This window comes from Osmerus eperlanus, chromosome 12, assembly GCF_963692335.1.
Source record: "Osmerus eperlanus chromosome 12, fOsmEpe2.1, whole genome shotgun sequence".
In the NCBI taxonomy this organism is placed as follows: Eukaryota; Metazoa; Chordata; class Actinopteri; order Osmeriformes; family Osmeridae; genus Osmerus; species Osmerus eperlanus.
This window is the reverse complement of record NC_085029.1, coordinates 6141775-6159058: the sequence shown is the minus strand read 5'-3', so window position 1 is coordinate 6159058 and position 17284 is coordinate 6141775. Positions and strand designations below refer to the sequence as shown.

The following is a 17284-nucleotide window of genomic DNA, read 5'->3' as shown; positions in this document are numbered from 1 at the left end:
CAAAACTGACCACAAGTTTTATTCGAATTTTGTTTTCAAATAGCAATGATGTAAAATAACTTTCTTAAATTTGTTCTTTATGATGCTAAAAGCTGAAGTGGTCCATGGTAATTATGATACTCATAATCACTAAAACATATATAGTGAAGTCCAGGTGGCTATAGTATTGCACACACAACTCAATTGTTCACAGAGACATTTTAGAAAACAAACATCTTCCTAAATAAAATGATAAAAGGAATAGCTGGGCATTATAAAGTTGAACTGTACAGTTTTGCACTAATGAAGGCTACTGTGTCTCTCACTCTCCTATCTTCTTGTGCCATGTTTTTTCTGGAAATACTTTTTTCACCTCCATATAGGCTCAAGGCATTTTCTGCATCTCTTTTCTCATAGATGACTATTCTTCCATCCATTTCTTCAGATAATACATAAACTCCTGCAAATGGCCTGGCAAGACACAAAGAAAGCTGACACAGTACTGTTTTCTACAAGCAGTCACATTGTCCATCCAAGTCAGGAAATAGAAATATTTTGTGTCAATCATTTGCTTCTTGTTCTTTTTTTGCCCACTCATGTTCCTTTTTGTATCCCCCTGAATAGTGCCCACTCCTTTGTCTGATAGTGCCCTGGAGGTCCAGCCCCCTTAGCAGCACTGTTCAGCCTCAATAAACCCCTCCTTCTCATGGCCTCCAAGCTCGACCTCGGCGTAACTGGAATGGCAGCCCTGGTTGCGGAACTTCATCGATGGCCAGTAGTTGTTGGTGCGCCGCTATGGGCACAGCAAGACAAATATGTTAGCACTTAGTTTTAAATGTCAATTTATCGGTCACACACTGGCTGAGAATTCAAAGGTTTGGGAATCTTCCCCTACACAAGGAAGAAATGTTACATTTTATGGGACATGGGAAGATGCAGCAAAAAATATCCAACATTTGGGCAAAGATTGTCTTCATCACTGTTACTACTGTTACTTTACTTCATTGACAGGCACAATACAAAATATACAAAGTAACATTGATCAAATGTAAATGTCAAAAGAGCATTTTTTGTTTTGTGTTTAGATTTTAATCAGGAGTTTTCACTTTGTAATATCACATATTTATTTCTGTACATTTGGTTTATAGTGGGGGACAAGAATGCCATCTTAAACATTTGACAGGGTAACATAAAAGTGTTGTCTTGGAGCAAGAAAACAAGTATTTATAGTACTGTAACTTTTTTAGAAATGACCCAGATACTAGTAATTGTGGTGGGCTAAACTACTAATATTAATACTTTTTTGATACATTATGTAAATCACCAGAGGTGTTTCTTTTGTCTCTCACCTGCATGAGGTAGAATGGAGGGGCAACAGTGGGATGTGTGTTTATGTAGTACACAGCAAGAAGGGTCAGGGCCACCAGCAGAATGAGAGCAGCTACCACACCTGCAATTATTGCAGTGTTCTCTGTCGCCCCCGTTTGGCTGGGAGGACCTGTCTGCAAATCTGAGAAACAGGAAAATGTCTTGTCTAATGGAATGCAGTTTTTCAGTAAAAGCAGTATGCAGTATGTAGCAGTAAGCAAGCATGAGTAACAATCCCAGACACAACATAGGACAACACAATGAGCATAACCACAAGAACAGACAGATTTTTTCTTATTTACTTTATGCTCACTATTTTATTCAATGTGATGACAGCAATCCTGATGTAAATATGGGTAGTCAAAATATGGTTGTGTCCTTCATAAATAATTAGGCTTCTGACATAGCCATATACACATATAGATTAAAGATCCTGTAAAGCAAATTCCATGATTTGCTTCTCAGTACATTATATACGTGTGAAATGAGTTCTTGACAGCATGTGCTAAGCGCGAAAACTTTGTCGCACTGAAATGTGGTTAGACTGTAGAACAGTTTCTCTTCCGTTTTCAGATCAGGTTTTAATGGGCGGAGCCAAAAAATGACACTTTGCCGGGCCGGGAGAGCGATTCTCGGTATAGCTCCGCGCTGCAAGAGAAGCCGTGCGTCCCTGAACCCTGTCTGTCTCTGGTCCATGTTAAAATTATCCACCGTGAAATGGTCACTGCATAGGCGGCTGTTGGAGTTTATCCGAAGCTTTCCATCAGCGTGGCTCAATCCACCTATTTTTCCTTTCCTCATCAATAGGGAAATTAAATAGGGTTGCAGTGCAGCTGAAGTTCTTGCATCCAGGGAAGATGCAGTTGCGGGTGGAGGGAGACATCCTGAAGCTAGCTAGCTAGCTGATGTAGGCTACAATAACAGTTCAGCAGGAGGAACCATTCAGTGATCTGATGTAGATGGGTCAAAATGACGTAGATGGGTCGTTTCTTGGATCCGCCCATTAAAACCTGATCTGAAAACGGAAGAGAAACCTTTCTACGGTCTAACTCCACATTTCACAAAGTTTTCGCGCTTTGCACATGCTTTCAGGAACTCATTTTACACGTATATAATGTACTGAGAAGCAAATCATGGAATTTGCTTTACAGGATCTTTAACGAAGAGATAGATCAGTTAAGTCCAAAGAAAGTCACAGTCACAATCTTTCATCCTCACGAGGGCTAGCAATTGCAAGCCCTATAGCTCACTAACCATCCAACTCACCACCGCCATTGTAGTGAATGAGAAGTTTAGTGTCATCTGTGGACAAAATAGAGCATATTTGTATGGAACAATGACACATGGAGGGTGACAGACAGACAGTTACCAGTGTCCTGGCAGCATGAGGGAAAGCACTTAAAACAAAAGGAAAGCCCTGAAAAATGTTTGTTGGACTGTGCACTATTAATATATATATATATATATATATTCATTTGCTTTAATCAATGGTAAATTTGTGGTATTGTCCATGCTCTGTGGAAATGTATGTGTGCAGCATTGTCTGAAATTTTCAATTTTCAAATAAATGTAAACATTGTTTCACTTCTTATCATGATCATTGTTTCATTTAATTCATCTACAGTAATGGAATACAACCATGTCCCATATTTATCAATATGTTTTACCGTCTTTGCATGTAAGGTTTATAGAAGAAAGATGGAGTTTGAAAGCAGATTTTATTTCAGGGTTGCCTTGAAAATATTAATGCTGGAGTACAGGGACAGAGAGCCATGTTCCATTTTTGGATATCTTGATAAGTATTGAAGCTGGAGTTGCAGTCAACAATGTGCCCTGATGTGCCATCTAGCACCTTTTAGTACCATTGTTGTGGTGTCCTGGCAAAGGTAGTTGCTTCAGCTAATGCCCTACTTACCTGCAGTGACTGGGCTTTCTGGGAGCACTGATGGGGATAGCGTGGGCTCAGAAGCGGACTCATTGAAGGGCCCCACAGAGCCCTCAGTGGCCCCTTGGCTATAATCCTCGCATGTAGCTTGTTTCGCCTGAAAAACCCCATCATTGGTATTGTTGATAACCACATGAATGAATAAATGTAATGTGTTAATGTAATGCGCTGTTAAGTATTTGCCTCTTACTCTCATTGCAACAGGAGATCTTGTTTTTTCCCTACCTCTTCAGGACAGTTGTAGTCAAGCCACTCCTGTCTGTGACGGTCAATTCCATCAGAGCACCTGAAAACATAGGTGTAAGAGCAAGAGAGGGGACATTTGTTGACAATGTTTGAGACATTCAATACAGTTGGTTTTCTCATAGTGTACATCAGTTGTCATGCACATTCACGTCCGCACACAAACAAAACACACACCCCACACTCATAAACATATTTCCTTACCTTTGAAGGGTGTTGCACCAGCCACAGCCAACTGTCAGGTTGGAAGTCAGGCATAGATCACAGGTGGTGTGTTGAAGACATGCTAGAAAAAATCAGAAAAAAATTGTTTACCATAAGCATTACAATCCCCTTCAACAGTTGCCGAAGGAACTGGATTTGGTTATGTAGTGTCAATAAAATAGTAATCTTACTGGACAGTGGTGTAAACTCAAAAGCAGAGCCACTGACAATTTTAGTAATGTCAATTTCGACTCGATGATACTCATAAATAGTTCTCCGTCGTGGATCTGGGGAAGTAGGGAAGTATAAAATTAAATTAAATACATATTACATTCACAAAGTATGACAGACTCAGCATGCTTAACCCAGATGGGAAGACTTCTCAAGTATTAGGATCATACCAACCCATTCTATTAAAGATTGTATAATTGACTGCTCATATATTGACCCATCCCGTGCTGTAACTACTGTATATGTATCAAGTACCATGATTTCACTGACCTGAGGACTGTGAAGACGGTAGGAGGGCCATGAATGCATCGGACAGTCCCACCTTCACTGGGTGTTCAGTGGAGTTAATCTTCTCTAAAGGCAAAGGAACCTTGAAAAAGCAGAGACGGTGGAGAGAGGAGTCCAAAGTAAATATAGGATATTTAAGAATTAAAGTGAACTTGACTTATAATATATTTAGTTGCCTGTCCGTAAAAAAAAAAGAAGGAAAACACTTTTTTTTGTTAAATATTTGGAAAACTCACAACTCGGTAGTTGAACACAATGGTTCCGTTGCTATAGAGAGCAGCCTGAAAGGTGAAAGGTCCGTCAGGTTCCAGACCTTGAAGACACACCTTGTCCCACTGTACCACAAACAAATCACCTAGCAGAGGGCAAGGTTAAAGAAATGTTGAAGGGTTAAACTAATGATCTCCAAAACCATATAAATAAAACCACTGTATATCTCTGTCCAAAATCAAAGCTAGCCACTGGAATTGGCAGATTAGGCTTTATAGTTGGACCCCATGGGTGGGAAACAAAAAACTACTGACAAAACTATGTTTTGTCATAGGCTTCAATCTGGGCTGCATAAAAAAAACACATTTTATTGGTGCGCCTGTTGCTGCTCCTGGACACATCATCAGTGATCAAAGGGTGCAAAGGGTCATGGGGGTTCCAATCTTTCAGCGCCATGCACTTTTACGCAGGTGACCCAGCCAATAATAAATCAGACCCTAGCATGAGCGGAAAGCCCATAATGCAAGGAGCTATGCGTAACTCCCCAAAAATAAACACAAGGAACACAGAAATACCACACGCCATGACAAGTAGTCACTATAATTTGGAGAGGAAACTATGTGAGAGGGACCCAGTTAATGCTCTATGTCTTCTTAGAGTTTTGGTAAAACTATGCTGCCAAGGTATGAAGGCATGCAGAAAGTTTACTTTGTAAAAAATAAATGAATTGTTCCTCCTTTTGATGATGATATGGAATGCTTGCACTATTGTTGTCTTGTTGAGATTAGTGTGAGTTACTCAAGCCCAGAGTAACACAGAAGTAGAGCAAAAACTATTATGGACTTTTAAGTGAAGTGAGCACTTCCCTCTGCATAGCCTATTGAAATTGTAGCGACATTCAAATGACAGGTGCCACTACAGACAATGGGAATGGCTATTCTATCTCACCAGTACCAGTATGGTCTACTCAACAGGCATGCAAATCTAGCAGCTGTTAGCTTGTAAGGCTATGTAAATCATAAACTGCTACATTCTGAATTATTGATACCCATGAAGTGGAGCACAAAATCCCAAGCCATACAAAACCAAACAAATCAATCATAACTGAACAAGCTTAATTTATGTTTAGCAAAACCAGATAATAAAATACATGAAGGATGAACAAATTCCAAAACAAAGACATTCACTAATCATTTTGTTTTTGAAAAATACATACTGTAACGATTCACTCACCATTATCCATATATCTCACTGTTGAGTTTTTGGAAAAACTTGGGTCAAAGTTTGCCATTAGAGGAGCGATGTACTGAGTGGCTGTGAGCATTCGATGAGTGATTTCCCCAGTAAAGATGAACCCTAAGAGGTTAAAAATCAAATGGTAATAAGATACTGCCTTTTATCTTAAAGGTGACATGACATGAAAACTTCACTTTAGGAGGTTATTTAACATTAATATGAGTTCCCCTAGCCTGCCTTTGGTCCCCCAGTGGCTAGAATTTTCGATAGGTGTAAACCAAGCCCTGGGTGTTTTTCTCCGCCTTTGAGAAAATAAAGGCTCAATTGCTCTGTTTGAAAATCTCCTCCTTGTGACGTCACAAGGAGGAAGATTACCTCCCCTCTCCCTGCTTTGCCCGCCCAGAGAATCTGGCCCGCCCATAAGAAACTGAGCTACGACCTTGCAAGTGTTTTTATCCTCGAGAAACATCATGGCTTGCAAACGAACGAAGCATTACATTTGCTCAGTTTAGATGTACAAAGGAAAACCAAAATCTTTTTACAGTTCCTTCATCCGAGCCTCTGAAGACCCAGTGTCTTAACAGGCACATTTTCTCTGGAAATGCTCCTACACAACTTCTGTTGTAGGCGCATTTGTTTTGTAGGCTATGTCTACGCCAAACACTTCAGCCACGACTGTTTCCTCAACTTGAGCTAATACAAAACTGGCCTTGCTGAAATTAAATTCTAGATCAGTACTAACTCTCCTTCGTCCAGCTACTAAACTCGGACAAGTAAGTTAACTAACGCTATATCATTTTGTAGCTTTACTGTGTATGGTTACCTAGCTTGCTACCCTTAGAATGTGGCTGTAACATTAGCTCTGCAGCTAACAGCTGAGTTACTGTCGCTAATGGAAAGGTAGATAGCATCAAGTATGTGTGTGAATACACACGCTGTAACGTGAGTGTTGTACACTTCTTTGTTATTTGGATAACCGTTCTGCTGTTGGTGTTATGGCTCACACGATATCCGCCTTTCCCCTCATTGAAATGACTGAGTGTGTACCTCTGCAAACCAGGGTTATCAGATGAGAATGGGCAAATTCGAGGCATCTTACAGCAACGGGGCTACAGCCATTGCAATACATACATTTTAAAAATTAGCGCATGGTGCCGCCCCTCCGCTCCTCATTAGCATTTAAAGCTACAGACACCAAAACAGCTCGTTTCGAGGAAAGCTCCTTGTGGGACTGCTAGTAGTGGCTGTAATTCTGCACCAAGGCTGAATTTTGGGAAAGAGACTTCTGATACGGTATTAGGGGACCACTAAGGCCTATATAAAAGCATCCAAAAACAGCATGTCATGTCACCTTTAAAGTGGTGCCTCAGTGTCCTTGTGATATCAACCTGCCAAAAAGAATGACCTGACGACTGAGTGCCCTGGGAAAATATACACTACCAAATATTTTATACCAGATTTCCAACCTTTATATAAGGTCAAAAATGTCAGAAGATCAATTTTGGAGATTATTGATTTGTGTGTCCTGCATAGTGAGGACACATTTGATGGTTGTACCTGTCTGAACAAGATTGTCATTTACATCTATTATTACACAAAATGAAATGACACTGTAGATCTAGAATTGTCAAATTCTAAGATAATAGATAACATTGTTAAAGGGGTCATTGACTGAAGTCCCATTGACACCTCTTTCCTATGCAAATCTCACAATTTGAAGCTGCTGTTAAATAACCTGTGTTGTCATGTAAATCTACAGTTCACGATGCATGTTTGGCTATGTTGCGTCTTTTCTCTGCAGATTCCCTTGTTGTACACCAACCAATCAGCGCACAGCTCATCTAAATATTCATGAGCATACCACAAAATGGAGAAAACCTCTCGTTTCATTTTAGGGCTATTTCACAGGGTTGCATTAGGGCGCATAGAACAACACTCTGGCCATTTTCATCCCAACCAATGTTACATACCCTATTCGGAGACCTTAAGGAACACTGTGAAATACCCTATAAAATCACTCAATGACCCCTTTAATTTAAAGGCAGGTCAATGTCCAGTAAGGTAAGGTGTGAGTCATCCATTGTTGAACTACGTTTGTTTTGGAGAAGTCCGTTTGAGGTCTTTAGAAACTGAATAGCTTTTTGTCGTTGTTGAAATCAGTGTGGAACAGCACAATTATTTTTCCAAAACATACTTTGTCATTAGTATTCTATTGGTAAACATTTTGCTTACCTCCTGTTGCTATAGTGATTTGTCTCAGGAAGTGTCCATAAAAAGGGAAGTCGAAAGATAGAGCCACCCGCTGAAGAGAGAAGTATAGCAGTACAACTTGTACATTTAACAATAAAATACATAATGTTTATGTGTCTGTATGTGTTGGTGTGTGTGTCTCACCGCCGCCTGCCGATGTGTATTGGACAAGATGCCGTGAACTCTGACTTGGCTCTGCTGGAGCGAACTCAAGTCTATCCAGAGGCCCTCTGTCCTTCTCTCCCCAGGTACAAAACTCTGCCATCTGTAGTACTTCTGGGTGTCCTCCTGAAAGACAGAGAGCGCTAGTGAGCTATTTTAAATAATCCCTAATCCCTAAATATTCCCTGGGCAGATACTGAAGCATATCAATGCATAATTAATTATTGTCTTTAAAATGATTTGATGTTTCATGTGTTGAATTAAGTGGTTAGGAAGTCTACTGTAGTAAGCACTGGCTATGAAGTCATCACTTTGAGGATCAGTCAAACATGCTAGGGGACCAATGTACAGTCTCTACAGTTTGGAATTGCAAGACTGACGGATCTCCCAACCTCAACAAAATTATTCATGGGTGCCGTGGTTCAAGGTGACAGAGAGCAATGGTACAGGGGTTTAGGTGTAGAATGAGAAAGTGGAGCAGTTAAATGCAGTGTTCTCACTGCCTCTCTGGCTGCTCCATATACAGCCAATGACCCACTTTCTCTCCATCTCCACCCTCCCAACACAAGTCACTGTTTCTGTGGAATCTCCACGTCTGAGCGTGAAGGAGTTCTCAAAGCAACCCCACCGCTATAGGATATCGATTTGGGTAGGAGCAAAAGATGAGTGCTAGGTATAGCTAAAAAAGGCCTTCAGAAAAACGAATACTTATTTACAAGGTCAGGCTATACGTTATATATTATGGCTCTAACAAACACATTTTGTGCAAGCGCACAAACACACACAAAACAGCCATGCTTAAACAAACACTAAGTTGGCAGGGCGGGCAATGGTCTGTTTTCAATTTGTCCTGCAGGGCAAAGAAAAGTGCAACACAATTTATTTGGCGGAAACTTTACTTACGTGGTTGAAAGAGACAGATGAGACTAGTTTGCAAAACACACTTGGAACACACACACACAATGGAAAAGACGAATCAATGGAAACTTGCAAAGACACAAAAAGCCTTCCACCTGTTTCTAGTTTGGTAAAAAAAATGATATTGATGTCTACTTTAGCCCAATAAATAAAGCTAATGATGATTGTGTCACAATTGTCACCAGCACTTAGGAGGTGGGTAAGGTTTGTAGACATTGCGCTCGGACTTGGAGCATAGCTCAGGGTTTTAATTATCCTCATACCATTGTCTGGGTGAATACTTTCTGATTCTGGCTACAGGGGTGTCCATTATTTTATGACAGTATTTTATGATTTGATGAAGTAGGCTAGTTCCAGTAAAATTGTTGGAAGACTTTAACAATCTAACATCTAAATACAATGAGTGACTTCAACATTTCTTTCAACCTATTTGGAGAATATTAATTTACTGAATTTATTGTGTCAGTGTCACATAAGAAATCATCTCACATCCCATTTGCTATTCACCTCTCTAGTCAATCTACATCAGCCAGGCTGCGGCCGACACAATAGTAGGCTAGAATACACGGCCGATCATTTTGTTTGTGAAAATCTCGATTAATTTGGTGACAATGAAATATGATATGGTTGGACAACTGGCTGGTGTTATTGTTAAACATACTGTCAAATTATATTTACTTTTTGGGGAATATGTCAGCTTTTGATGCGATCATCACACCCCATTCGCTATTCAACTCACTCCTTCAGGCTGCTGCCGACAGTAGCCTCTATTATGGCCAACAATTCAATGTTCGTGGAAATCTTGATAATGATTTGGGGATAATATTGCTGGTTAGCTAGCTAATCTTCTTGTGAAACATACTGTCAAATTATATTTACTGTTTGTCCACTGTATGCAATGTCATTGCCTTTTAATCTTGTTAGCATAACATTGGCTAGCTTTCTGGCTTATAGCTAGCTCAGCCAAAGGATACCCGTTGTTGGTGTTATGAGCTGAGCGGACACAAAAAATCAGAATTGGCATTTGTCTCGTGAAAAACGTTCGATTTTTTTTGTTAACAAATGAAAACATACATTAATGTTGTTCTTCGATGTGTGCATTATATACTTACTAACCGAACGGTCGAGGTTAGTAAGTTGTTTATTATATGTCATTTTTAGCTGTTTTCATTTTGTAAATGAAAATAAATGGTAGGCTAATTGTAGCTATCTCTCAAGTCTTCTCACGGTGTTTTTCAGGTGTTGCCTAGCTACCAAATACTTTTGATAGAAAGCGGACAACACGGTTCTGCTAAAATGGCTTTAATTCCAACACAAATAACGACTCTTAGAAAGTTAACAATTTCCTCGTCGCTGTTGATTTCTTCCTTGTCATCTGGATAGTAAAACTCAGCTGACTCCTCGATATCGCTCATTTTGAAGATGACGTCAGATCAGGGCAATAAGTAAGGGATAATGCCCGACAAGGTGTCCAATCACCTGATAATGGACGATGCGGAGGCGTGAACCGTCCGACGCGCAGCGGAGGCGTGTATACCATGGTCACTTGCCAACGATTTTTTTTCCAAACATAAATTAATGTTTTCATGCGTTTTGCAAAAGAAAATCTAACGTTTTTTAACGTTAGCCAACTCTGATATTTCTAGTCCACTCAACTCATAGAACCAACACGTACCGGCTTTCCTTTGGATGAGCTATTAGCCCGAAAGCTAACGTTATGCTAGCAAGATTTAAAGGCAATAACATTGTGTACGGTTGACAAACAATACATATAATTTTACAGTATGTTTGACAAGAAGATTTGCTAGCTAACCAGCCATGTCACTATCCCAAAATCAATATCAAGATTTTCACGAACAAGGTATCGGCCATATAGCCTACCAGTACTAGGCTACAGTACGGCCGCAGCCTGTGGAGCGAGTTGAATAGAAAATGGATGTGACTGAGTTGACCGCATCAAAGTTGACATATTCTCCAAACAGTAATTATAATTTTACAGTATGTTTAACAACAAGACTAGCCAGCTATCGAGCCATATCATTGTCCCCAAATAAAATCAAGATTTTTAAGAAGAAAATAATCGGCCATGTGTCGAGTTGCGGCTACTGTCGTGTTGGCCTCAGCCTGTCTGAAGTAGATTGACTAGCGACGTGAATAGCGAATGGGATGTGAGATGAGCGGTTACGTGACACTGACACACTACATTCAGAAAAGTAACATTTTTCAAATAGGTTAAAATAAATATTGAAGTCACTCATTATTGTAAATACAAGTTAGCTTGTTAAAGTATTTCAAAATAAAATTGTAAATTTTGACTGTTCTGTGCCACTGCTTGCTCGCTAGCCCAGCAGACACACGACTGGTTGAGTGACCGGTGGCGTAACATGTAGTCTATACTGTAATCTTGCACCAGTAAAATATTGTGTATTTTTACATTAATGTTGTGTAAAAGTGGTATTTTGATCGATATTGTGAGTACATGAACCCAAGTCTGCACGCTTGGCCATGACTACACAATAGTGACCCTAGAGAACTAGCTTCATAATTTCGATTTAGTATCTCATAATTTCGATTTAGTATCTCATAATTATGACTTAGGTATCTCATAATTATGACTTAGTATCTCATAATTATGATTTACGTATCTCATAATTTCGATTTAGTATCTCATAATTATGACTTAATTTGTCATCTTTTTTTTACTGGCGGAAATGGGCTTCCATATCATGATACTATGTAGCCAGCGCAATAATTTAGAACGGTGAAAAGACAGTTTTGCTGCAATGACGCAGTAGGTGTCCGTTATCACCCGATAATGGACACCCCTGCAGCCAATCAGAATCGAGTATTCACCAGACCATGGTATAACGGGTTCACGCCTCCGCATCGTCCATTATCAGGTGATATTGGACACCTCGTTGGGCATTATCCCTTACATAATGGACACCCCTGTAGCCAATCAGAATCGAGTATTCACCCAGACCATGGTATAATAATCCGTATCAGACCGCAGACCGGCGATGAGGTCAATACGCGGCTGGCATGACTACCCATTAGCCAATCAGAACGCTCGTACTGTCGTTGCCATATAATAACATAAAATAATGGACTTTATAATAACATAAAATAATGGACGCAACCGATGGACACATCGTCGGGCATTATAGCTTACTTATTGAGTTGTGACATCACCCAGTGCCGCAGGCTTGCAGCATTAATAGGCATTTAGATGTATGTTCATGAAAAGCTTTAATAAAGAATGAGAACATCTCACCACAACGAACGTCATGTTGCCTGGTAGGGTATCAATTCCTAGACCTCCCACTGATACGTTTCGAACCACACGCTTCTGGGGTGGCTCCTTCTCTCTATGGGTTCTGGAGATCTTCGATAAGTCCCCATCTGTCTGCAGTGATGATCCTTGCAGCAAATCTGAACAATGCATAGGCGTACACTTATAGTTTAAATAAACTTAAAACACATCTCTGGCACTGTGTAATTAGAAGGACATCATAATATGAATTTAAGAGGTCAGGATATGTAGGAGATTCTATTCTACACACTTTAAAGCACTTTGCTTGAGTCTCACTGGAATAGCAGGTGTTTGGAGGTTTCACATTTGGGAATTGAGCTAGACAGGACAATCATGCACAAACATTTAAATTAACATATTTAAAATCTGCTGGAGCTGTTACAAAATCACTAGTTTTGTGGTAGTGGATTTCTGGGAAACCATTTAGTTTGTTATAACTGTGAAAACCCCTCACAGAACCATATGTCTCTTTAACAGTGTCTATAACTTTCATGACCAATCTTGATCATAAACACACAAACATAGATTCATGTTTATCAGTTCTTTACTGTCAGCTTATAACTCACAACGTCGGAAAAAGGAAAAAAACAACGTACACTGCCAGAATAGCCACTATAAAAGGAGACAGCTTACTGCATCTGTCCAGACAATGCAACCTCCATGTGTGTTTGCCGTGTGTCTTGCATAGTGTCACAACTCCAGTAAACACATCTAAGCCATTGGCAAGGAACTGGACTCAAGAACACATTGAGCCTCTTTACTGCAGCAAGGGAGAGAGAGAATCTCTCTTGAAAAAAACGTTCATATCCTGTGTATTGCGCCTTTGTGCTGTACATTTAAATGATTCATGGGTGAGTAACCTCACCCATTAATTATGTTGCTCCCACTTCATACCCTCAGGAGTGACTGTCAGGGAAAGTCAACTGTTCATCACTTCTTTGAAACTGGATACTTCAGTCAGTGAAATCGCATTGTTGTAATGTAATTGTCAGTCAATTTTAGGTAAAAGCTCAAACTCATCAACTTTGGATTCTTAATAAAATCCATAGTACATGTTTGTTCTAATGGATTTAAAAGTGTGACCCAAGAGCTATTTAGTTTATCATATAGTTTCTGTATGTTTGTTCCTAGTTGCAGAATAAGTCATCTGCTCAACACATTATGGTCTGGTGTTTGTTTTCATCCTTGCTTTAGGGAGGAATGCAAGTGCCTCTGGGAATTTCCTGCATCTTTAACTACAATCAGATTTGGAAAGACACAAGATCAGCTGGAACAAATGTACACATTTTGAAATAAGAGGATTTCCTTTTCACGGTTTTCTTATTTTCAAACAACATACAACTACAAAACTACATAAGGGGCACAAAGCATTTTGTAAAGTTGGAGACTGTGACAGTAAGCCTATTCTCTGTAGATAGTAGATTGGTTGAATTGGGTTACCAAACATTGGCATAGACGTCTTAAGATAAAGGCAAGAGGAAGAGATTCCTAGTTATTTCAAAATACACTGCTGAGGCAGATGATATACTGTAGGTAAAGGTTGGGTAGATTGGCTGGTAAGGGGAGGCAGGTGGTGTAGGGGTTAGGTAAGGGTGGGTTGGTTGTCATCTAAATACAAATTGTGGATTGTAATTTTTTGATGCACAGTGCACACTAGCTACAATGGTCAAAAGTTCCATTAAAATGTCATTGTTAAAAAGGATAGAGCGAGACAGACATACGAACAGACGAATAGAGAGATTCCCTCATAAATACATCTCTTATCGGTTATAATAAGGGATCTTGTTTGTTGAGAGCACAGCGGAATTAGATCTATTTATGCCACCTCATAATAAAAGCCGACTAAATGGGTCAAGTTTTCTGCTCATGATCCGAGGGGGTGTCAGGTTGAGGAGGAGGAATTGGTAAAAGGATGAGGTAGGGCTGGATAGAAAGAGAGGAACAGTGACACAAAAATGTAGCTTGTACAGTGCATTAGGGAAACAAAGTTCCTAGTCCCCCCAACACCTCCACCTACAACCAAATGATCAGCAGCAGGTTCCAAGCTGCCCAGGGTCTACCAGTCTTTATCTATAGTTACACATTTTGCAGTAACTAAATCAGCCACTACCTCCTCTCATCCCCCCCACCAGAGGGATGAGAGGCTATAGAACAGACCAACATATTAGAAAGGCAACACCAGTACCAGATGTGTCAGCCATGTGAGCTTCCTCTGGAATGCCTGCATTGCGGCAACAACCTTGCAAATCTGGTGGGTGTTGGAAACACATTGCGAGAGACGCCAAAGTAGGGCAGACATTCTAATGTGTATGTATATGTTGCATTATAGAAAATGGTTCCTTGCACATACACTTAAACAAAAAGCAGCACACAAGGTGATGTCCATCCTGTCAGATACTGGGATGAATATAGATACAGTTGCGATTTGATTTATATTTGTTGTTGACAATTGTTTTCATGAATACAATATTGAGTGTGCTCAACTAGTGGCAAGACTTTCAAAGGAGCACGCACAGACATACATGCACACACACACACATTAATAAACAAACACACTGAACCGTATAAGTGGCCATGAAGATAACGCTAAGTATTTTAACATTTCATACTTAAGCATGTAAACGTCTCTTACTTTGTACTTATCTCAGATACATTCTCTCAACAATGTTTCCCTGTCCATGAAAAGGTGTCAAGGTTCTTGTATCCAGAGAAAATAAACAAGAAACACTGACCATAAATTGATCACATATTTGATCTTCTAGAGAAAAAATACTGTATATCCAGTACACATACCAGCTAGTATTTATGTGGTGTAATACATGGCCTGTAGGCTTGTATTTAAAAGTGAAGGAAGGCTGACCATTTGGCATCTTGCTACAACAATCACAGCAGTAACCATAGCACACCATCATAAACACAAGCAGCTGGACCCAGTATACAGGAAGGGGATGTGAAAATATGAATTAATCAGAACATATAAGAGCTTGACATTTTGACTGACTAGACTGGGGAGGTTGGCCAAACCATGATAAGGGGCCTAATACTGCTTTAAATACCAACAGACCAACAATTTACTTTAGTGTAAATTATTTTTTTAATAAACACATTTCATGGAACTGAATGGGTCAACTCAGCTGTCCAAAACTGAAAATAATTGCTGCAAAATGGTAACATGCTTGTTCTGCCAAGTCAATGCTTACTTACTGGCACACTACAATGCTACAAAGTCACAATGTTTCTCAAAACCTCGTGGACATACAGTAAGATATGCTTTTCTCTGACTTCTCTGGTATAATCTTCTCTACTCATGTCCTTAGATGTGCATCAATAGCCCTAACCAATCAAAATTAAATGACTGACATACTATTGCAGTAATTCCATCCGATCCATTAGAATGACCTCTTGATATTTCTACAACAGTAATACAGTGCACAGACATTTAACTACAGACTGCTATTAAACACACAAATTCTGTTGATTCTGTTTTCAACTAAATCCCCATCACTACTAGTGACTCCCACTACTCAGTCAGATAGCTACTAAAGGCTCTCCACTGCAGTTGGGCCCTTGATCAGAGTAACAGGGTCCACAAGAGAGGGCATAGAAACTAGAGCAGCACTGATGGTTGGAGGAGGAGCAGCAGAAGAACGGGGGCTGCTAAAAATACAACATCTCCAAGGAGTACAGAAATACACACACACACACACACACACACACACACACACACACACACACACACACACACACACACACACACATACACTGCCAGATGATCATATACACATGAATTGACAAGCAAGTGCACACATTCACAATTTCAGCCGTGCAATTATGCTCAATACTCACAAACATACTTGCACACTACAAATATACATCCATGAGATTAATGTCAGACATACTTCACACAGATTTTCACATTACCCAGGCTTGGCGTTACAGACCCCAAACTTTCACAAACACAACACACAGTCACACAACCACACACACACACACTCCTGTCTTCAAAGTGAATGCCAAAAGTTAGAGATGAGGAATTCAGGTCAGAAAATGTCCTCCCTAAAAATCCTACAAATACACGGAAGAAGATGCTTTACAAACTGAAGACTTTACAGACTGGACACACTATAAAGACCATCTGTAATGTGCACTCGCGATCAGATGTTTATGTGTTTCTGTGTGTATGTTTATGTGCATGTTTGTCAGAGACTGAGAAAGGAACAGAAAAAAATGAAAATTAACAATAGCTTTACTATTATAGTCAAATACATGTGCTGAGAATGTGTTATTGTGTGTTGGCATACATATTTTAAGGACTATGTACAACAGTACAGTAAATTATTTGTGTGTGTTGCGAGTTACCATCATGAATTTCGATGGAGATCTTACCTGTTTGCTCCTGCGCCCAAACTCTCCCCAACTCTGCCTGAGATAGACAGATCAACAGGACCGCACACAACCCCATGTCCACAAAAGCAACTGATGACCCCTCCGTTTCTGACTATGCTCTGTCCTTTTCCCTCCCTGTACTCTCACTTTTAACAAGAGGTGCACACACTCCTTCTTTCCTCCACCTTTCACCTCACTGTCTCTTTCTGCTTCTTACCCAACTTCAGCTGTCTTCCTGCTTTTCTTGCTCTCCCTTCTCTTTCTTCTCTCTTTCTCCCTCAAACTTGTTCTGGTCAGTTTCAATTATGGGATGTTGTAGTAGCAGTCATTGTGATGAAATACTTGACAAACAGCTAATGAAATGATGATGTCAACCTTTTCTTTCCCTTTCCTTGTTTCTTGTGCTCATCTTATTTTTACTTCCCTTCTGTCTTCCTCTCTCTCTCTTTCTCTTCGGAGTGCTCAGTGCTCTGGATTTGAGACCACCCCATATAGGAAATATTTATATATTTTTGAAATATCCTTCCTTCAAAACAAAGGAGGTTGGACCT

The 17284-nt window shown here is 39.9% G+C and overlaps 1 protein-coding gene across 4 annotated transcripts; it reads right to left on the bottom strand.

Moving 5' to 3' along the window:
- Positions 1 to 3: 3 nt before the first annotated feature.
- LOC134031599 (plexin domain-containing protein 1-like) lies at positions 4 to 17208 on the bottom strand. 4 transcript variants are annotated; one of them, XM_062475303.1, is made up of 14 exons: positions 16734 to 17208; positions 12309 to 12466; positions 8099 to 8242; positions 7937 to 8006; positions 5702 to 5824; positions 4495 to 4613; positions 4241 to 4340; positions 3931 to 4026; positions 3740 to 3821; positions 3518 to 3578; positions 3263 to 3389; positions 2602 to 2649; positions 1329 to 1489; positions 4 to 772 (listed from the first exon to the last, which is right to left on the bottom strand). In XM_062475303.1, the coding sequence occupies exons 1-14, from the start codon at positions 16807 to 16809 to the stop codon at positions 647 to 649; spliced, it is 1491 nt and encodes a 496-aa protein (XP_062331287.1). In that variant the 5' UTR covers positions 16810 to 17208; the 3' UTR covers positions 4 to 646. The 4 variants fall into 4 exon arrangements, with proteins under 4 accessions (XP_062331287.1, XP_062331288.1, XP_062331290.1 ...); XM_062475304.1 differs by having other exon boundaries at positions 2614 to 2649; XM_062475306.1 differs by lacking the exon at positions 16734 to 17208 and adding an exon at positions 7171 to 7265 and having other exon boundaries at positions 12309 to 12443.
- Between the last annotated feature and the right edge of the window lie 76 nt (positions 17209 to 17284).

Excerpts from the sequence above, each read along its gene's own strand:
- LOC134031599 (XM_062475303.1), bottom strand. The coding sequence starts at position 16,809 with ATGGGGTTGTGTGCGGTCCTGTTGATCTGTCTATCTCAGGCAGAGTTG. Across the intron at positions 4,027-4,240 it reads ACCGTCTTCACAGTCCTCAG|ATCCACGACGGAGAACTATT; the intron begins GTCAGTGAAATC and ends CTACTTCCCCAG. Across the intron at positions 3,822-3,930 it reads TGAGTTTACACCACTGTCCA|CATGTCTTCAACACACCACC; the intron begins GTAAGATTACTA and ends GATTTTTTCTAG.